The following is a 22,984-nucleotide window of genomic DNA, read 5'->3' as shown; positions in this document are numbered from 1 at the left end:
CCATCATCACCGGTGATGAAAATGCTTTTACAATTAAAATAATTTATTGAACAAACACCATCCATGCAAATTATCTTTGTTTCATCAGCTTTTTGAAAGAGATTTCCAGTTTGATCTCATAAAGTCTTTGTTTTTCACGTTTTAATCAATGGCAGTGTTAAGTTGCTTCTCTATATTGTATATATAGTGTTTGATGGACAAAGACATGTGATTTGATAAAGCAATCTAATAGATATTAAGGTTGTCAACACGTTAACACTTGTGTCCTGGTTGGCAGCCTGAGGGACTGATCTCAGCGTTGGTGTGATTGTGCTGCCCAATGGGCTTCGAGGCAGCTGGGGTCTGGGCTGTGAGCCACTGCTGCTCACAGACAGATGGAGCAGAGCTGCCATCTGACTAACCAACCTGCCTCTTTATCCAACTCTCACACCAACTTCTTCACCTCTGTTTTTCTCCTCCTGCTTCCTGATGGTTCTGTAGTTTGGCCAACCTGGTGACGCTGGAGCTCAGGGAGAACCTGTTGAAGTCTTTGCCTACGTAAGTGTCACCACCCGTCTGTGTGTACGTGTGCAGAATCAGGGACTAATGTCTCTTCACTGAGTCAAATGAGTGGATTTTTATCGTCGCATCAATCACAGAAACCTCTCAGAGCAGAGCCTCCCCCAACCATACAAGCATCAGACTCAGTCAAAGTGCTTCATTATGGAGGAATGTGACACAAACCATGTGCTACACATCACTGCTAAGGTTTAAAGACATTCTTAAGATATGTCAGGAGGTGTGAATGATTGCTCTGCTTTTATAAACCCTCATTCTTTGGTCTTTCAGGCTATATATTCATGTCTTTGATGCTTGTCTGTTTGCAGGTCATTGTCTTTCCTTGTGAAACTGGAACAGCTGGATTTAGGCAGCAATGAACTGGAAGTTTTGGTAAGTCATTATTTGAAGATTTACTAACTAGTTGCTGAGTCATTTGTGCTACTAAATGCTGAGACGTTTTTTTAAAGTAATAGACTGTATGAAAAGTGTCACACATGCACACATTCCTATTGAAGACATTATGATCCAGACCACATGTTTATCTCAGCTAGCACTGTGGTTTTAGGTGGCCCCACCTGCACTGTAGCCAAGATCCAGTAGGGATTTTGGCATGGGAACACCCACCTGTCTCAATAGCGCTGAGTAAACAGTGTCTCGTGATGTGACAGGCTGGAGGTTGAGTAAACAGTTGGTGTCATGATAGAAACTTGTCGCCGTGTCTGTCCGAATATCACAGAAACGCTTGTTTTTATACGTTTTGTTACCTTTTTTTCATATTTGTTACATAGTGTGAACTCTGTGATGGCAGTTTAATTTTGATCCCTTTGTTAGTTCACCTAAAACAAAAAACTAACTGAAAACAATGTCTAATTCTCCAAAAAAAATAACATTAATAAATTTAATTTATATCACAGAAACTGTATAAATGTTGTAGATGTAACACTGTTTATGTTTAATACAAATGATTCAAAAGAAATCCACAGTTTGACCATTTCATTGATAAATGCTATATTAACCACTTGTTATTTATCACTTTTTTTAACCAGCATTTTTTTGTTTGTTTTATGCTTGATGTCAAAGTTCTCGAAGAAATGAATCACCAATCAGCAGCCACTTTATCATCTTTCAAACCTAATAATTTTTGTTTTTTTTTTAAAGTTGGGTTAAGATAAAAAACAAACGTACACTTAATAAGTATTGGCGTGTTATCTAAAACGTTGCGTGTTTGAATCTGACCCTGGCTTTCTTTAATATAGCTTCCATATTCTTTCTTCTGAGGTCTCCGTCCACACTTTAAAATCATACTACCTGAAACCCTGATCAGGAAGTACCGCAAAATGTGATGACGTTGGTACCGCGCGACGCTTTACGGCACATAAACATCCACATTCCGCAATGATAGCGGTGTCAGAAGTGCTCGTTAGCCGATGAAAAGTTCAGAGTTGGTGTTGGTGTCAAGTAAATCACCTTTATTATGCATTATAACAATCTGTCCTTGAGTCTCTAAATTATTGAAACAATTAAAAACATCTCCTAAAAAATAAAATTACAGAACATTAAATAATCATTTAATATACATTTCAATAAATAAGTGCATCCCATGGTCCCATGTTGACTCTGAGCTTTATTCTGTCAGTTGTCTGTGGAAGTGATGGGTCTAGACCAGATGATGGAAACTAGGATCAGTTCATGGTTTTAATGTCCAGGGAGGGGCGTGTCCACTCTGCATAGACTTAAAGAAGAAGAAATAAAAGAAAAGTTAGATATTGTCATGTTCATCAAAAGGAAAACTGAAAGTGATGGAGATAAATATGCTCAGATGGACACACAGACACACACACACACAAAGTTTAAACAAACACAAATACTCTGTCCTAAACTGTCTCACACATTAAAAGCATCTATTTACACTTATATTAATGTACACAAAGACTAGCTCCACAAAATCAGAACGACATTTATTGATCCAGAAATTAAACTGATCTTACCTTTATAGGCTCAGTTTCCTCCTTTGTTTTCAAATCCATTTGAACCTCCATTCATGGTGGTTTTTATCGTCAGAGAGTCTTTCATTTTTAATAAATCCACCCTTATTTGGTCTGTTTTAATCTCTCTCTTTCTTTCTCACTCACTTCGTTCTCTCTGTTCCTTGTGTCGATTTCGTCAAAACAAAGCGGCGTCTTTAATGTTTCTGTTACGTGTGAGTAAAATTACCGCAATGTACCGACACTGGCTGTAAAGAGCAACTTATTATCTTTCATAAATTGGTGGAATTTCTCCGATAGAGCAAATATGAGCAGAGTTACGGTCATTTAAATTAACGTGATGCATTCAGGGGCCCTGGGAAATCCAGTCCGTGAAAAGAGCACGTGTCTGGGTGAATCTTGGTTTATAGTTACCCTACGCAACAGAAAATATGAAATTAACAGAATGTACTGTCAACAACAAACCCAGAGTCGCTTAATGGTGACGTAACGCCATACGCGTTTCATAAATTAACGTGATGATGTGTTTGTCTGTGGGAACAAAGTTGAGCTGATGATCACGTCCGTTCTACCGTGCCAGAAAAGGGACAGGGAGGGGGGGATTCCTGCTGTGAGCTTGGAACGGCCCCAGTTGCCAGTGTGAGCACACCCTAACAGTGTGGTTTCATCCTTTCATCTGTTCCCAGCCTGATACCCTTGGTGCTCTCCCTAACCTCAGAGAGCTGTGGCTGGACCGTAACCAGTTGTCTTCATTACCACCAGTGAGTAGAATGGGTTCACTGGCCACTGAACCTGCTTTGCTAGCAGCTGCCTGCTGTTTTGGACAATAACCTTGAAGTTGATAGCACTGCACTGAGTCACTGGTGATTTATTGTGTGTGTGTGTGTGTGTGTGTGTGTGTCTGTGCCTGTGCCTGTGTCTGTGTAGGAGCTGGGAAACCTACGGAGACTGGTTTGTCTGGACGTGTCCGAGAACCGTCTGGAGGAGCTTCCCTCAGAGCTCAACGGCCTGCTGGCTCTCACAGACCTGCTGCTCACACAGAACCTGCTGGAGGCCATCCCAGACAGCATCGGTGAGAAACAGTCCCCACACAAGGAGCACCTGCAATAACACGCACAGTTTAAAAAAAAAAAAAAAAAAAAGAAGAAAATGTGTGGTTTGTGATGCTATTTTATGAAAGTGTTGAGATGCAGTGCTTGTTAAAGTCTTTCCCTCCATGTGCTATCTTATCATAATGCTGCAGTGAGCAAACGGTGGTACAGCACTGGTTTTATTTACTATCCAACACTGCCCTCTACTGGAAGACTGACTGTAGCTCAGACAGTTTCAGATGTGCATGATCAGCATTTGCTGGCTTTACATTACAGTTTGATAGTAGAAATATCTACATCTGTGTGCAGGTAGTGACATATTTCTTTCTGCTGTAGTCTTTTAGAGCTGAGTCAGGATTCATAGTCCTATTTTCAACATTATTTAAACCATTGCAATACATTCCAGGTGGTCATACTTCCAGCATCACACCAATATTTCTATATTTTTGTTTGAACAATTACACAAAATATACAAAATGTGGCATACAACACAATTTTACAGCTAAACAATAAAGTAAATACAAGTATGCCTGTGGTCTTTACGAGTCCTTTTTCTTTAAATAAAATATGATGAAATAAAATAAACCTGCATGGAAAAACAATAAATATATCTTCCTTTGAGGTTCAGATAACCCTCTTTTTCATGTTGGTTTCAAAATAATATTATTGAATAAAAGATAAAGAAAAGTGTACATACTCACATACGACACATTTTAATTTACAATAGTTATACTCAACACAATTACAAATTAAACTTAGATTTATTTGTAGAAATTCCTTAGACAACCTGAGCAGCTGATAAAACCTATTGGTTTAAGAGTAATTTTGTGAATATTATAATAACAGTTTTGCATTTGTATTAAATATACTGAAATTAATTTATTATATTTTAGGGAAAAATTAAAAGTTACGACAAAAAAAATCTGCTGTTTTTGCATATAATTGTTGATGTTTTATCTTCAGGTTGTCTGAAACAGCTGTCCATCATGAAGGTGGACCAGAACAGACTGACCCACCTGACGGATTCAGTGGGGGAGTGTGAAAACCTCACAGAGCTCATCCTGACCGAGAACCTCTTGCAGGTAAAAATCACATCCTCTAATATGTGTGTTAGTTCCAGTTTAAGCTGACCAACAATTACGAACAGCTCTCTACATTGGCTTTATAAGGTTTTAAATTGTTGCTGCATTTCTCTCCTTTTCCTCAGTCACTTCCTCGCTCGCTGGGCAAGCTGAAGAAGCTGACGAACCTGAATGTAGACCGTAATCGTCTGGTTAGCGTTCCCAAAGAACTGGGTGGATGTGGCAGCCTCAACGTGCTCTCACTGAGGGACAACCGCCTGGGCAGACTGCCTGTGGAGCTCGCAGATGCCACTGAGTTGCATGTGTTGGATGTTGCAGGAAACCGGTACGCTCATTCATTATGCACACCTTAGTTTAGGGGTTCTCAACTTTGGGGTCAAGACACAGGAAGGGGGTGGCCAGATGCCTTCATGAAACTAAGAATATTTTTTGAACAATTTGAGGCTTTTTTGTTATATTTTAACCTATTTTGTATCACTTTTTCTTGCCATATTTTTGCTCCTTGTAATGCACTTTTGCTACATTACTCACATTTCGGCCACTTTTCCATAAAATTTCAATGGATTTTCTGCATTTTTTTTCCACTTTCAGGACATTTTCAGAACTTATATACCCTTTCCACCACTTGCCCTACCTAATGTTCCATATGTTGAATCAATATTGTCAGTTTTAACCTCTTTTCACAATATTTCATGCTTATTTTTGCTATTCACAATTTGTTATGCCCTGTGTTTGCCAGTTTAAACTAATTTTTCCTACTTTTTAAATGACATAAAATCCCATTTCACCACTTTTTCCACCATTTTTGGTTACTTATAACCCATTTTTATTACTGATTAAAACAAGGATTTACATCTTTAAGATGATCTTTAAGATGACTATATACTAGGGGCAAATAGAAATAAACTTCCTGGATAACAGTGAATATTAATCAGATATATAAATGATAATGATTCAGGCTTATTGTACCTCCAGGTTTAGCCTGTGTGATGTCATCAGCAGCCAGCACTATTTCCAAATGTAGATTAATTTGAAATTTGACATTGTGCTGGTCTGATTTTCTTATTTATTTCTTTAGATTACAAAACTTGCCTTTCGCCCTGACAAACCTTAACTTGAAAGCCATGTGGCTAGCAGAGAACCAGTCACAGCCAATGCTCAAGTTCCAGACAGAAGACGACGAGCGAACAGGAGAGAAAGTGTTGACCTGCTATTTACTGCCTCAGCAACCTTCCCCAAGCCTCGGTGAGATAAAGTTATCAACAGGAAGAGGCTACTAATGCCATATATTCAAAATGTGAGCTATAAATCACATGTATTTCATGCTCCACACATAAACGTGAGCTCTGTTCTCCTCCTCATTCAACAGAGAACCTGCTGCAGAACAGCGTGGACGACAGCTGGACAGACACCAACCTGAACCGCGTGTCCGTCATTCAGTTCCAAGAGGAGACAAAGGCTGAGGAGGAGGAGGATGAAGCTGAGGCAGAACGAAGAGTGAGGAAACAGCTACACAATCACGCTAAAAAGCCACTCCCTTTATGTCCATATGTGTTGTATGTGAACTTTATTAATAAGATGTTCAACATGCATTTTCTTTCTGTAGGGTCTGCAGCGTCGAGCCACACCGCACCCCAATGAGCTGAAGGTGATGAAGAAAGTGATCGAGGAGAGGAGGAATGAAGCTTACACGTCCAACCCTGATGGTGAAGATGAATCGCTGGATGCTGAGGTAGAGACATCAGGCTGCACATTAATAATAATAGTACCTGATAATGGCAATGATTGGACGTTACAGGTGACTATGAGCTGGGATCTTTTTCAAACATCTGCTACATTTCTTTGTAGTACAAAAATATAATGATTATTTAAGTAGTTTAAAGTTACATTAATAGTAAATATATATTGTAAGGAAATGTGTTGATTAATTTTCAAATTAATGTTGGCTGTAAAAATGAGTTTGAGCTAAATGAACAAAAACAACCAGCAACTTACTGTATGTAAGGATTTGTTTTATTTTGGTTGTTAAAATGATTCTATTTATTACCAATATAATCTATATCTACAGCATCTTTAACAGTGTTTTTCAACCTTAGGGTCCCCATGTGGGGTGCCTGGAGTTTAAATAGGGTTGCCTAAAATGTCAAGTAATTGAGAAAAAAATAATTACTGATTAGCAATTACTTTTTTTCAGATTAAAACAACACAGTCTTAAACTGCTGTATTACAAACTTTCACTTTGTAAAATATAAATCAAATTATTAATAATAGAATAATAGAAAATATCTGAGCTGGCACAACTTGTCACCAATCCTGGCTATTCTGTATTTGGTCAGGATTTTACCACATGATATTTCATTAAATGGGCATCATTGGGAAAGATTTGTATGAATATTATGATTGAAATAAAAAAAAGAAATACTTTGAAATTTTATACAGGACTATAATAGTATAATATAACTAAAATATTTTTAAAAAAATTGATTTAGATTAATTAATTTTTTTTTATCACATGATATTTTGACACTTTGAATAACATAATATTTTACGGAAGTAATATAGTAAGTAGCATTTCAAAATATATATATATATATATGAGTGAGCGCATATACTGTACTAAGTTACTACATATTTGGTATCTTTTTATGCATTTAAAGCTTTTTTAACTAAAAGAAGTGCAGGAGGACAGAATGTTTAGACGACATTGACCCAATACAGTATAACACGGGTTCTCTACTGGTCTCACTCTGGGACCCACATTTTGCCACAATCATTAAATCCCGACTCACTTTTTCTTTTTAGAATTCAACTAACCAAATTTAGTTTTTCAAAAATAACTGTTGAAAACACACATATAATCTTCTTTAATACATAAATCTATATATTTTCCTGTGCAACATGCATTTCACAGCATGCCAGTCAAAAGAAAAGTTTCTTTCAAAATAAAAGACAAGTCCAACATGAGAGACATTGAGTAGGCTATTTATTTATTTTTGACCAGCTGTCCACCTAGTACAGGTCCATGACCCACTTTTGGGCCTCGACCCACCAGTTGAGAATCGCTGGTATAACAAACATGATCAAGAAGTATTTCTGGGGAAAATTTCTTCTTGATATCAAAATGGGGTCATGTTCCAAAAAAGCTTGGGAACCACTGATCTATAATGTTACATCTCTGAAAAAGCTCAGAACGAAACAGAAATAATTCACAGAATCTTGTTCCTGTCGTTTTGAGGTAAATTCCATCTATTTTTGATTTCAGGAGAAACGCCTCAGTGACCTCAGCAACCAAAGCCATGACTCGCAGGTTTCCAGCAGCACGCTATCAGCTACTTCCCACGAGAAAAGGCACAATGTGTCTGCTGCTGTCCAACAGGACGACCTAGTGGACGGTCATGTGCCTCAGGAGGAGGAAGACCTGGATGAGATGGAAGTGGAGTACATCGAGGTAATGAGTGAAGAATATTCACACTGTAAATCTGTATGTGGAGTTACTCATTGGAATCTGTCTGCTTCCAGCCGACTGTGCACTTTGCAGAAGAGCCCATCTTTCGAGGAGGAGAAGATGACGATGAGGAGGGTGAGGATGGTGAGAGGAGCGATGAGGAAGATGAGAGGCCAGCTTTTCCCGCAGAGAAGCAGCGGCTGATCAGAAAGGACACGCCACACTACAAGAAGCACTTCAAAATCACCAAACTGCCCAAGCCTGAGACTGTGGCTGCGCTGCTGCAGGGCTTCAGCCCCGACGGCCTCGGCTCTAATTCACATGCCCCTGAGGAAGAGCTGGAGGAAGAGGAGGAGGATGAGCAGGAGGAGCGGAGCATAGGCACTCCTCAACACCATCACAGGACGGAGGAGCTGGAGGACGGCCGTCATCAGGTCAACTCCAGTCAAGTCAAGGTAAGAGTGATGGATGAACGAGGGAAGACTTTGGGTTTTTCTTTTGTTAGTTCATATACATGTGAATAAGGTAGTGTTGACTCAGCATCTATGGTAGTTAGCAGAAAGGTTTAGCATGTGACACACTGAACCACATCAGTAATAGTTTGCATCCACTGGAGTTATATTCAGGCTGTGATTGGCTACGAGCTCTAAGTCTGGCGTTGCATGGTAGTGTCACTGTTGAGATGAACAACGCTGCCTGTTGGCCACTGCCACGACACTTTTTTTTTTTTTTTTTAAGCACGAATGATATGGAGGTGAGCTGATTGCTAGAAAACCTTCACACAAGTCATTTTCCTCTGACAAAATAATGTGGAAACACTCATACAGGACTAATACAAGCCCTTTTATTTTAGCACATTTACAATTACACTGAAATTTTTAATTTCAATATTATTGATAAATAAATAGATAAGCTATGGAATTTAAAATACATAACCTGCTTCACACATAGATTACTAACTTACAGCTTTTCTTAGGATATAGACAATACCTGTGTAAACAACTTCTTCTCTGGTTTTATTACACAGGAGGAGGTTATGCTCATAATCATTCACAGTTCCGCCTCCATTATTAAGTATATACATCTAAAACTAACTTTTTTCACTTTGGCATTTTAAGAGAAGCATAACTTACTGTTTTTATTCTCTTGTTGAATTAAGGAGACACTATACCTCATATCTATTGGTTACACAATCATTTGGTCATGTCTTCAGTGGACTGGTAGAATACAGTCATAATATTATGGAGTCTAATAGAGCCACAGGCAGTATTGTAAATGTTTAAGGTGTGACTGGTTTATTTTGTGTTATTTTTTTAATCTTTGAACTACTACGGTAGTTGGATTGTTTCTGGACTTCATAACTTGTGCCTGAAACACTAGAAAAGACCTTCTCACATAGTAATGTCATATGTTCTTTCCACCCAGTCGAACACTTTCTATTGTTTATGTTTTCCAAATAAAGTGTTGTTGTAAAGTCAATGTCACACCAGATATTTCAGCCTTTCCTTCTGCAGTTCACTGCTAACGTCTTACCATAATCAGAAAGCTACTGATTTCATTGAGTCATGACTTTTCAATTCATGCTGAGCTTTTATAACATTGTTTGTGCAGATGATTCTTAAAGTGCTGCTTTTGGAAATCATTCAGCAATGTGAAGAAATATGTGGATTTGTCATTGCTGATTGTCTTTTTGTTTTTTACGTTGCTCAGCAATCAACTCACCCAATCTGTTCTGTGTGTGTTTATGGATGTGGGTCAGTTTGTGTGGTGAACACCGACCAACCAGAACATGTACTGGCAGAGCTGGAATATGAGATCCAACGAGCCTTATTATTTGTGTCGTCGGGTTGTTTCATTAGAGACATTGAAACTTATTTTCAGAGGTGATATCAGTTAATATTCTACATAAAACTTTCTTTTTACTAGGATTCAATTTAGATTTCACACAGACATTATGCAGTCAAACACTAAAAACCATTAACTTAGACACTGAGTCTAATAAACGGAATATATTAGTGTTGATACAAATTTATGAATGTACTTTCAGAAAGTAGAAATTAGACATTTTTATCAAATTAAAATAGAAACGATGCTATGTTTGCCATCACAAGGGTTTTGCAAACAACTATAATATGTACATCGAGATCAGGGGTGTCAAACTCATTTTAGTTCAGGGGCCAAATACAGACCATTTGATCTCAAGTGGGCCACAGATTTTAGCAGGAAAAGGAGCAATTTCAACATTAATGTGTCCCAGTTAGCATTTCTATGTAATAAATCACATATAAAATATATGAGACGACAATATCCAAGCATTAAGTGACCTTAGACTTAAGTTCACTTTTATTTCCTTGATATTATGAACAATTGTTTAATTATGTGAAATACTTTGAGCAAAATTGAGTTTTTTTTCATCAATTTGAGATTAAAAAATGACTGCCATCATGTGATATAAGCATGGTGAATTTGTATCCATGTGTATTTGGAAAGCCTGAGATATGTACAACTGAATTATTTTGTAATTTACACATGACGTTTTGATATTGAAATGTGTCGCAAACGCGCTATGGAAACACTTTTTCCGCAAATACACGTCGCAAGACGTGACCTACCTGGTCACATGACCACTGCTCTCCGAGGAAACATGAGGGCAGAACATTTCTTAGCGTTATACTTCAAAAAATATTACTACCACATTAGGCGTGAAACAACAAAGGATTACAGAGTGTTATAAGGAGGTTTGGAGCGTTTGTCTTCCTGAGGCGAAGTCTCGCAGGATAAGATTTCACGGGAGTTGCGACTCGGCTCCTGCCTGAAACAACCTTTAATGGAAACACATTCAAAGTGCAATTATACTTTGTCGACATTTAGAAATATTGTGCAAAAATCTGTAATAGAAACCCAGTTGACACTGCATGTTTTTCCTGTTATTTTTACTTCCTCCTGCAGGCTGAATTAAATGCTTTAAAGGGCCAGATTTGGCCCCCAGGCCTTCAGTTTGACATCAGAATTTTACAGGAAAATTATTATTTTTACATCTAATACTCAAACTGCAAACAAGCGATCCAAAAAATTTACTTACTGGTAAAAAAGCATTTCATTCCAATGCTGTAATAAAAACATTTTTATATTTATTGCCAAAAAAAATCTTTTCCTTTTTATACATTTCTGTTTATCATTAACCGTACAAAAACAACTTGAAGCTTATTTTTTTTCACATTTTATACAGTCTGAGGTTAAACCTGCTGGTGGGCGGGCTCTGTGTGTGGAGGCGGGGCTTATTCTGGTTTATGAGCTTGTGCCTTCTTTTAGCACTCTTTACACTGTGTGTGTGTTTGCACTGTGGCTCAGCTCCTTGATCTCTTCTTTCCACCCCTGCCTGTATTTGCTTCTGGTGGCTGGGGAGTGAGTGTGAAGTCATTTCTGCTGCTGGGTGGACTTTTACAGTCCCTCAGCCTGTAGCAGACAGTGGTGTGTTGAATGAATCTGATGTGAGTAAAGAGTGCGTGTGTGCGCGTGAGCGTGTGAGTTTATAATTTAGCCCCACTAATCCGCATGCTTCTTGCTGGTTCCTGTCCTAACAGGGGGTGTCATTTGATCAAGTCAATAATCTGCTGATTGAACCTGCTCGAATTGAGGAGGAAGAGGTCTGTACATACTCTTTCCCGTCCAGTCTGTCCCGCTGTCTTTTACTCACCCTCTCATTTATCCTAAAGTGGAGCAAATACCCTCAAACATCCATGGGTAACCCAAACCTTTCACTGGGGTGAATCATCATGAGATGGTCAGTGTGGCAGAACCTCAATGCAGGAATAAAATATGGATTTGCCCAGAATTTTGTTGATTGAACTAACTCTGAAACATCAGTGTGCATCTCGGATTAAACTGCTTTTTCAGATGATATAAACTCTCATAAACCAAAGCAGGAAGTATAACTAGAAATGTGTGTATTTTCACACTGCTGATGGCATACTGTGCTATACTGCATGTGTGGATCCAGCATCAGGTTCTGGCATGCTTCACCTCTTCTGCTCCTCCTCTGCTTCTGCTGCTTTGCTCCTTTTAATGCCTGTCCACGCTGTGCTGCCCTGACTGAATGGGCATGTGATCAGCGCTCAGATAAGAGCTGGTCTTAGGTCTACTCTACCCACATTCTCAGGTTCCCTTCAGTCATCACGGACGGTCTCAGTGATGTTATTTAACCAAGAGGAAGCTCTTTGAATGCAGGGCCATCATTTTTACTACTTTTTAATCGTAAAAACACTCGTTTTCTGACATATTTTATATTTTTTTTTTTTTCCCCAACTTGAATTTTCTTCGTTTTTGCACGAGTTAACATCTGAAATCTTTCATACTTTCACTACCATTATTTAAAAAAAGCAGAACCTGTTTTCACCATTGTCAGATTATGACTTGCTTTGCTTTTATATTTGAATTGTAATTTTTCTAAATTATCTTAGGGAAAGTTATGGTAATAATCAATGTCTATTATCTTTAGAGCATCCATAGATTGGGAATTTTACACCAGCAAAAGCAATGTTGGGTCAACAGTCCAATCCCCGAGGTTTCTCCTCAATAGTTGCACAAAACTCTGTAAAACTTTATTTGTAGATTTTCACATTTCACATAAAAGAAAAAAAAAAAAATTTTTTGCACAGAAAATTATATTTTTTGACACTACATGATTTAATGAATGATAACTGTAGTTATAAATCAAAGCACATCAGGTCCCCTGCATTAAAAAACAAAGAAAAAACAACTACTGACTCTCCATCCTTTGCTTGTTTTGCATGGCTTGCAAAATTACAGAATCACATTAAAACATTTTTGGTTTAGTTTAGTTGTTTGGTGTGTTTATGTTTCTCTACTCAATACCAAATAGTGTGCAATATAGTTTTACACTTTAGATAAATACAAAGAAAACTGCAGTCAGAAACCTGACTATTTCAGTTTCTTTCTTTCTAAACTCAGTAGAGCCACCTAGTGGCAGAGGGAAGAAGCTCACTCAAAACTATCATCATGCAGGAATAGAAAAATAGTTTTTTTTTTTTTTAGTTGTCGGTTCAGCTGGTTTTGTGCTTGGTCCTGAGATGAGTGGTGCTTTATAGATTTGCTGTTCACACCCTACCTTTAAACTCGCAGCACACCCTCACCATCCTGCGACAAACAGGGGGACTGGGTATCAGCATCGCTGGTGGGAAAGGATCCACGCCTTACAAGGGAGATGATGAGGTTAGTCGGGCACCTAGAAAGCACAAGGTGGAGGAAGTTCGATAAGTGAGTATTTATAATTGTCTTTTGGCTCCATGTTCAGGGAATCTTCATCTCCAGAGTATCTGAAGAAGGTCCTGCAGCCAGAGCAGGGATTAAAGTGGGAGACAAACTATTAGAGGTAGGGACACTTCAGTGTGGCTGTGTTCGAAATGGCATACTAATGTACTCTGACATCAAAATGAGTACGTAGTGCGTTCAAGATTAAGTACGCAAGAAATATCCAGATGTATACTATATTTCCTTATGTATGCACGGTGGGCACACTACTCATAGTCTTTTTGTCTTTTTCTTGCTTCCTCTGCACATGCTGTCGAAGGTCAACACTACTTGAAATGCAACCTTTTTACGACAGCAATGCATGTTTTGTTATTGCAATTAAATAAATGAATGTATTTTGTTGCATAATTGTGACCACCAGCCCTCCCTAAGGGAGGATATAAAAAGAGAGGGCAGTGTTACACCTAGGTAAGGGGGAAGGGAACAGGGAAGAGGGAGACAGGGTAGCAAAGGGGTGGGGAAGTCAACTGTTTTAAGGCAAGAGTGCAATGTCTACTGTCCCATGATGCAATGCGAGCAGAACGTAAAATTGTCTTGGGACTAGCTTCAAGCTAAAAATCAAACACCCCCTTTTCAAAACAAAAGCATCACTTCTTGTCTTTCATTAGCTTTTTAACACTTTTGTAAATAGGGCTCTTGTTTTGAAGTTTGCAGAAGTTTTGTCAGTAGCACAATGACAGGTCTCCGAAAATCTCCGAAATGTTAGCATGTAATGTGTTTCCGTGATTTTTATGGATCTAATGACCACCTGTTGATATTCTACTTGGTCACTTTCTCACTTAAAATGCTTCCAGGACTTTCAAAGGTGGTGAATCAACAGTGATATTTAGCCTCAGTGTGCTTTCGGTTTTTGTCGTTGTAGATTCGAAATGCATCTTGGGACAACTGGAAGTATACTTCAGTGGGAACAGTCATAATCCTAGTCTTCCTAACCATACTTATAGTATATAGTTGACAGTATATACTCATTGAGTGTGTAGTGTATGGTACGTTCGTATGGGATTTTGAACACAGCCTGTGCTTACACTCGTACTATTTATCTTGCTCTTAAAAAGCTGGGCAGGGCTTGAAAACTGTCAATATTTGGTCTCAGGTAAATGGAGTGGACCTCCACGAAGCAGAGCACCACACAGCGGTGGAGGCACTTCGTAGCTCTGGTGCTTCAGTTTCCATGACGGTGCTGCGGGAGCGTATGGTGGAGCCAGAGAACGCCATCACCACCACGCCACTGAGACCTGAGGACGACTACTTCCCACGGGAGAGGCGGAGCAGCGGTTTGGCCTTTAACTTGGAGAGTAGTCCCAGCGTACCCCGTCAGCGCTTCTCCACCTGCCTGTATCGCAACGACAAGGGCCTTGGGTTTAGCATTGCAGGGGGGAAGGGCTCCACAGTGTACCGCACAGGAGACACGGTGAGATGATGTATTGTGATCGAAAATTACAAATAATTAAAGATCAGTCATATACTGATATATATACGATTGTATATATATAATAAATTGCAATTTATTTCATTTTTTTCAACTTGCAAGAACAATTAAATGGTGTTTAACTGTAATTCAAGTACCAATATCAAAACAGCATGTTTATCAAACTGTCAAATTAAATTTTTTGAAAAAGTTGAACTTTTGCTTCAACAAAAGATTCTGATTCTGTTAAGTTCTTAAATTCTTTAAAAAAAAAAAAGGTAACCACATATATCTCTAAAAGTGCCCAGTATGCTTTATGAAAATAAAGTGCAATCAACTTCCAAGCTAAGATGCATTGAGGAGTGAAGTAGTTTAATTAGGTCTGATGTGGTTCACTGATACCTAGGGACCGGATTACGTGCTATGCATACGTTAGCGCAATTAAATGTTTTTTTCGTTAAAAAACATGATTTAAAAAAAACAATTTGGACATTTTTTGGATCAATACCATAATCGCGTGGTAAAATATTGCAATATATCACAGAATATTAGTACTAAAGCTGATCTCCAGCTGCACATTAACAACATGGCCATTAGCAGGTGTAGGTGTGGTCGAAATGTTTGACGGGGAAGTCATAACGTGTTTTCAGGAACCCTCTCAGCCCTTTAACATCGTCTATTCTGGCTGCAGAGTTTACAGCCATCACCATGGAGACAAAGATATGAATAGCCGGCCTTGACACTCGATCGGTCTGCTGTAGCTGACCAGGGTGAGGAGAACACTGGGGCTCCAGCATTGCTTAACTGCAGCTAAGGAAGCCCCCCAATGAGGAAAGGACTCAAAGTTCTGATTTACGGTAAACGGGTCAGATTTTAAGTCCTCCTCCTGTTTGAAGTGGATGCAGCTTCTCACCCGGTTGGTGGTTAAACTAGGATGGTGGTGCTCTAGATTTGACTCTTGCATGCGTTCACGTGTGGTGTTTTCGGGACACGGCTGGTGTCTAAGCAGAAAAGGGTCAGAGGATCCCAGGGGTGATACCTTTAGTGGGATTAGTTTCTCAGACTCTGTTGATCTGCTGTTTGTTAGAGGTGTGATAACAAATCCATTGATGGGAAATTATCATGTATCATTCTCATTATGGGATGTCGCACTTTAGAGACTAGTCACTCCTTCACTCAAACTGACACACAGCGTTGCATCTGGTTGCACCAGCCAGTGACAAACACTGTCTAAATTTGTACAGAGTGCACTGGAAAAATGCATCTTAAAAAGTAAAATATAATCACAGAAGGTAAAACTGGCCGTTTGTTTGATAGTTATTACTCATACATATGCTGTTTCTACATTTTAAGTGCATGTACATCATTTCTGATTTTAATTTCAGTTAAATTTTAGATTTTACTACCCTTCAAACACATTTAAAACAAATTAAAAAGTCACAGTAAAGCTCATCATTGTAATAAAGCATGATGTTATTCTATACCTAGTTAGTTTTTATCTAATTTGCGAGCAGAAAGAGTCCAACATTTAGGGCGTTTTAAACTACTTTATAATCTGTACACATTCTGCTATTTAAATGCTCATGAAACAAGTTGAAACAAGGAGGAGTTTTCCACTGATGAAATGTTTCTTCTGTGTGATTTTTAGGGGATTTACATCTCCCGCATCGCAGAGGGAGGAGCAGCACACAGAGACAGCACGCTGCGTGTTGGTGACCGGGTCCTCTCTGTGAGTACAACAACCAGCACTAACCCAAGGAGGACATGAACTCATGCTGTTGGAGCAAACGCACATTCAGCACAAACTCAAATGTTTTTATCATGAGGTTGTTTCACCCTCAGGGAAACATTTAATAGTCATTTGTGGCAATATTTGATTCCATGGATTTCATGTCTCATGTCCAGTCTTGCTGTGTCAAACTTAGACGAGACTTACTCATGTTTCTATATCAGATAAAAATCTAATGTCATACTTATGAGCTTAAAAGATAATGACAAATAGCCAACATTATCCTGCAGCTTTGCTTTCTTCATTATTTCTATCAATAGAGTGAATTAGCTTTTAGCCATTGCTGCTGCTAAGGGGCTACTGCACTACTCTGCCTCGTTTTCATCTCTTTCTTCCTGCGTCTACGTCTAATGTGGCCCTATTGAGTGTCTCTGCTCTGCTGCTGGGTTTCTTCTGCTCCATCCACCCTCTCTCTGTCCTTCTGCATGCTCACACTCACTCCTCTCTCCGGCCTGGTTGTGGTAATGGTGTGGGGAGGTGAATTGTGCTGGTAGTGTCCTCTGGTAAAAGCTGCTACTGTTGGGCCAGTGCTGACCTCTGCTTGTCACAGCCTTTGAGATGCATGTCAAAGCTTCTCCTTTTTTCACCCTTCAAAGCACATGAAATCAACCCTTCACTAAAATTCCTCTCGTAACAAATGGTTTTCATGATTAAATCAAGCATTTGGATGATTTACATGCCTTAACTTGTGTTTCAAGTCTACAAAAGCCAGATATAAAAGTGCTGATGTGATTCCTTTAAAAAAGTATTCATCCTGTAGATTCCCTTTAGAAATTATCTGAGAAAAAGAAAAATGCAGCTTGCTTGCAGCTTTCCTCCCTGAAGGAAGCAGCATCTGCTGTTACTCCACACTTTCACTCTAAAAGCATCTGTTTTGTTCAGCTGTTGATGTCTTTGTCAAATATTAACAGTTCTCACAATGGTGCATTCAAAAACCCACAGCATTAAGAATGGGTTGTTGTCTCCAGGAGGTTAAGTAATGTTGTGAGTGAGTCCTCAGATACTGTAGTGTTTGTGCTAATGGGAAACCATGATGGTGGTCTCACAACCATGGTGGTTGGTTTTATTCTCAATCCAGATCAATGGTGTAGACATGACAGAGGCCAGACATGACCAGGCAGTAGCTCTGCTTACCGGCACCTCCCCCACCATCACCCTATTGGTGGAGCGAGACCTGAACCCACCCGGGGGGTCTCCGGGTCAGTCCAGGGGACGAGCCCATTCCCCTCCTCCCCCAGAACCCTCCGACTCTCCGGATCAGGATGAAGACGGTCTCTATGGGAACCACCTGAGTCGGATGGAGGACGAGTACCCCATCGAGGTGAGGCCTGTGTAGGTGAACATAGAGGATGCAAGAGATGCTTCATTGAAGCAGTGTGTAGTAATGCCTGTCTATGTGGCCCCGCCCTCTTCCTAACGCTGTCCAGTTCCAGAGAAGATGGTGCATGGTATGAATGAAAGCTTGGTCTAATTCAAATGTGACTTTAAATCAGTGGTTCTCAAATGGGGTGGGGGGTAAGGGGTGCAACTCTGGGTCCAATCTAACAACCAATTATTTTTAACTTAAAAAAGATCAAAGAAAGTCAAATAATAATCTATTAAAATGTGACACTGATTGTTGTCAAAACGACTAGTCTCACATACTTTGGTTAGCTTAGCATGTAGCAAAGCTGACTGAACAGGGTCAAAGTTTTACAGGGCTATGTTAATAGATTGAATGATTGGTTTGAAGGAATTTCAAAAAGTTTTTTTGGGGGGGACTGATAATTATACAGCTGGTGTAAAAGTAAACATGTTAAAGTTCATCTTTCCTATTCCTGGGGGTATTACTGTACAGTTAACAAGTCGCTAATCAATACCAACATTGGTTGTATTTTCTTAAATAATCCAGTTTGTGACTCTGCTTTGGCAATGATTAGGCCTAATTTATTCTCACGTCAAACATTATTGGAAGTTAACTGTTGATCACAAATGTATATTTGGGCTCTTGTTAGAAAGAAAGTTGAGTATTTATAAGCAAGCAAGATGGCGGTTCTTACTCTGAGTATGTTCGGGCTCAAATGAGGGAAACTCTGAGTATCCCATTCCTGAAGGCGAGATATATGTCACCATGGTAACACTCTCCACAAACTGAACCTGTTCGCTGGCAGGTTTTGTCTAAGAAACCCTGGGCTTCTACCTGGCTCCGCCCACATGAATACCGCTCCTCAAGGAACACTTTAATTTACCTTGACAGTCTTCTCTGACACACATGAGTAACATCCCACACCACAGACGTGCGCTCACATCGTTACAAATTTTGGCGTTTTACGTTTTTGTTTTGCAAATGGTAGTTTTTTTTTTTATAACATTGTGGATGCAGAGCATTTAGGGAAAGACATTAACAGGTTGATCTGCATTAAAACGCCTCCTGTCGTCTGTAGTAAAGTTCCCAGGGTACAAACCTGTAGCAAATGTAAAGGGGGAAAATGTCCATTTAACACATTACATACTGTAATACAGCTAGATGTATATTCTTCATAGTTTGAAAGTTGTGGTGGTACAGCTGGTAAGGAAGCGTGCTTGGGGAGCGTAGGGTCGATGGTTTGAATCCAAGGTCAGTCATATTTTTTATGATGTCTTTTTTGGACGTCAAGACGACTCTGGCGACTACATTAGATTAAAAATCAATATAAATGATGCAACGTTAAGCGGTCGTCGCTGTCTTTATAGACGCTGCAGTTGGAGGGCTGTACGGTGTACACTTCCCCAACTTACTTACTGGGGCCAAATGAAATTGGAATACTCCTTGAATACACCTTTTAAATTATAATTTAATTTTGAGTGAACTCATCCTTTAGAAACTCTGTAAGTTGAGCATTTAAACCGTAAGTACGAGTCCTGTGTGAACGCACCTTTAGAACAGGCTCATATTCCACAAACGCTGGCTTATATCACCCATCGTTGTGAATAAATCACTCTCTTACGGGTGGTTGCCATGGTAGTTTGTGTGATCTTTGATCAATTAATGATGGCTTTTTATCACGCTCGTGTACGTAAGTAACCCAAGGTTTACATACTCAGGCTTGATTGACCCACTTCATACCAGCTGAAATGGAATCAGATACCCAGAGTTTATGGATAGACTCAGAGTTTGTTGACCCTCCTTTCTAGAATACACCTCAGGACATGCAACAGATAAAGTTTGAGAACCACTGCTTCATGCTGTAGTAGTGTTATCCACTGTAGAAACGAGTTTGTTTGATCCCATTAGACATATGTAGCTGTAAGTTATTATCAATATTATTGGTACAGTTTCACACACACCAACATACTTTTTTTCTGCATCTTTTACTTCTGCTCTAACAGGAAGTGATCCTGGAGAAGTCAGGTGGTCCTCTGGGTCTGAGCATTGTAGGAGGCAGCGACCATGCCAGTCACCCCTTTGGCATCAATGAACCTGGGGTGTTCATTTCAAAGGTACAAATGTAGCATATTTACAGTTTGTTTTATGGGATGCACCGATGCCACTTTTTCCCAAGCCAGTACTATACCGATACTTATACCACGAACACAAAAAAAATTAAGCAAAATGCAATGAATCGCAGGACAGATTTTCTTTTCTGTTTATTAATTAGACGCAAATAATTACAAAAAAAAGTCTATAAACCTGACATTTCAAAACATTATTTGAAAAAATAGGTCCTTCGGTTGCCTACTCTTCAAAAATGTAACAGAAATGACAGACCACCATTCAAAGCCATTGGATACAATCAGTGCATCTCTAGTTTTAGTCCTGGCATACAAGATTACTTTCACTGTAGTTCAGATCGAGTAGTTCAGTAGTTTCACAAGATGGTTGGATTAAATAATAACATAATTAATTGATTTATTAATGAATTGGTGAGAGGTTTGCTGGTTTCATTCTCTGCCTCCCTTCCTTAGGTGATCCCTAATGGTCTGGCATGTCAGAGCGGACTTCGTGTTGGGGACCGAATATTAGAAGTGAACTCCATCGACCTGCGACATGCCACACACCAGGAGGCTGTACGCGCCCTGCTGGCCAACAAACAGGAGATCCGTATGTTGGTTCGAAGGGACCCGTCGCCTCCAGGGATGCAGGACGTTGAGATCCAGAAGCAGCCGGGGGAAAAACTGGGCATCAGCATTCGTGGAGGAGCTAAAGGTCATGCTGGAAACCCTTTTGACCCCACGGACGAGGGCATCTTCATCTCTAAGGTTCACAGATGACCTTTATTAGTACATCTTTGCATAAGTCTCAAGGGTTGTAAAAAGAAATTGTATTACTCTTCAAGCAAACTAGCTGCTCTTTGTAGAGTTTATGATACAGCAGTTTGCTTCAACCTGTTTTGTTTCCTGCTGTAGGTGAGTTCGTGTGGAGCAGCAGCGAGGGATGGACGGTTGCAGGTTGGCATGCGCATCCTGGAGGTGAACAACCACAGCCTGCTGGGGATGACACACACTGAGGCGGTGCGAGTGCTCCGGGCTGTCGGAGACTCGCTGCTAATGCTGGTGTGTGATGGGTTCGACGCTCGCAAAGTGGCACCAGTCGAGGTAAGACATGAACATAAGTCTTTGAACTGGATGTAGAATATCGGCTGAGATTTGTGGCACTAGAAACTGAATTTGAATAGTTGGATAACTTGAAATTTAATTTACTGTTTTGAAAAAGAATTAGTGACTTGAGATTGTATTTTTTCCTGTTGAAAAAAAATACATTCCAAAATTCTATATACTGTAGTTCTGCTTCTCAAATACAGATTCACTGCACACTATTCAATTTCACTACACAGACGCACATTTCCGGTCCGCGAGGTTGAGCAATCAATTACTGATTCATGGAACTCCCGATTATGACTTTTAAAAACTCCTTCACGGCCCGTTGAGTTACGACAACAAGTTACTAATTCAGTTTCAAAACAGTAAATTCAATTTCAAGTTGTTACTTTAAAATTCAAGACCAACTTTTCAAATTCAGTTTCTATTGGCACAAATCTCAGCCCATACTAGAATATCTTGATGTCTACTATGAATGTTATTGAGTGTTTTGGGTACGTTTTTTTTTTTTTTTTTTTTTTACAATTTTCTTGATGCTTTGAAAATCCTGCAGGCATCTCCTGGTATCATTGCCAACCCATTTGCAACTGGCATCGTACGAAAAAACAGTATGGAGAGCATCTCGTCGATCGATAAAGACCTGAGTCCAGAGGAGATTGACATGATGCAGAAGGTAAGCGTCACACAGTAGCTCATAGGTTCAATGACTCATATTGATTAATATTTCTTTGCAGCAGGAAAACACTCCTCTCAAAAGCTACAAGTCACAGTGCAGTGACTGATGAATTATGGTTCATGTGATTGGAATTGACTTTGACATGCTTACTTTAATTAGAATTTGATTGACAGCCCTTGGAATGAAAATAACCACAGAACAAATCATGGTCACATAAAATGTGATACCACAGGGCATTGAGTATTTTTCTTTGAAAAAGTACAAAGGGAAGTTCCTGTTAATGTAATTGAAGTGTTGTGTCCTATTATTATTACTGTTAGTTTATTCCTGACAATGAGACCTACTAAACTGGTAAAGGAGGGACATTGGAACTGTTAAAATATATACAATATAAACAATTTAAAATAAACAAGTGTTTAAATGATGCAAAAATAAATAAATGACGCAATTTGCAAAAAAAAAAAAAAGGGGGGGGAGGATGTTATGATACCGACACCAGTATCTGGTATTGGACGCGATACAGAGGTTTGTACTTTTGTACCAAAATATGCTCTGAAACCACTCAACCAAATATAATTAGAATTATTTATCAATCTAGACAGTTTGATTGGGAAAGAACAATGTCAGCTGTTTGGAAAAATTAGGGTTGGATGAAAGTGGTATTGGACATCCCTAAATTATTTAGCGTAGCACCTTTAACTCCAAACAAGTCTTTAAACAATTACTGTTGATTTGTTTTTTTGCAGATGTTTCTTAAGCACATTTGTCTGCTTCCTTTTCCAAGAGTCCCCAAATTAAGTTATTGTAACATGCACCATACATTTGCATACATAATTCTTATTAGGGGTGTTGAAAAAATTCAATTTGGGCTATATATATTCCAGGCAATGCACACCCCTAGTTCTTATATTTGTTTTATTTATTATTATTATTATTATTAATTTACATATCTGCACCTTTTTCTTTTCTTTTAAAAAAGAAAAACCTGGCACAGTTTCTGTCTGATCTAACTCAAACTCCATCCAATCTGTTATTCAGCCGTTCCCACCCTGTTTATTTGGCCTTCAGGGTGTGAAGTGT

General features: G+C 39.2%; 1 protein-coding gene across 20 annotated transcripts in view; it reads left to right on the top strand.

Moving 5' to 3' along the window:
* scrib (scribble planar cell polarity protein) overlaps window positions 1–22,984 on the top strand; it is a 79,948-nt gene that overhangs the window by 36,839 nt on the left and 20,125 nt on the right. For 19 of the 20 annotated variants that reach the window (XM_028433866.1, XM_028433865.1, XM_028433862.1 and 16 more), the window contains exons 5-25: window positions 481–537; window positions 867–930; window positions 3,212–3,286; window positions 3,453–3,597; window positions 4,580–4,698; window positions 4,824–5,023; window positions 5,777–5,943; window positions 6,068–6,195; window positions 6,305–6,430; window positions 7,961–8,146; window positions 8,218–8,598; window positions 11,728–11,790; window positions 13,286–13,375; window positions 13,458–13,535; window positions 14,568–14,885; window positions 16,531–16,611; window positions 17,750–17,992; window positions 20,020–20,130; window positions 20,596–20,889; window positions 21,037–21,225; window positions 21,782–21,901. In XM_028433866.1, the coding sequence (XP_028289667.1) occupies window positions 481–537; window positions 867–930; window positions 3,212–3,286; window positions 3,453–3,597; window positions 4,580–4,698; window positions 4,824–5,023; window positions 5,777–5,943; window positions 6,068–6,195; window positions 6,305–6,430; window positions 7,961–8,146; window positions 8,218–8,598; window positions 11,728–11,790; window positions 13,286–13,375; window positions 13,458–13,535; window positions 14,568–14,885; window positions 16,531–16,611; window positions 17,750–17,992; window positions 20,020–20,130; window positions 20,596–20,889; window positions 21,037–21,225; window positions 21,782–21,901 (3,235 nt within the window). The remainder of the gene's footprint in view (window positions 1–480; window positions 538–866; window positions 931–3,211; window positions 3,287–3,452; window positions 3,598–4,579; window positions 4,699–4,823; window positions 5,024–5,776; window positions 5,944–6,067; window positions 6,196–6,304; window positions 6,431–7,960; window positions 8,147–8,217; window positions 8,599–11,727; window positions 11,791–13,285; window positions 13,376–13,457; window positions 13,536–14,567; window positions 14,886–16,530; window positions 16,612–17,749; window positions 17,993–20,019; window positions 20,131–20,595; window positions 20,890–21,036; window positions 21,226–21,781; window positions 21,902–22,984) is intronic. The other variant, XM_028433863.1, reaches the window with a different exon arrangement.

Source organism: Gouania willdenowi, chromosome 20 (assembly GCF_900634775.1).
Source record: "Gouania willdenowi chromosome 20, fGouWil2.1, whole genome shotgun sequence".
Taxonomy (NCBI): Eukaryota; Metazoa; Chordata; class Actinopteri; order Blenniiformes; family Gobiesocidae; genus Gouania; species Gouania willdenowi.
This window is presented reverse-complemented; position numbering and strand designations above follow the sequence as displayed.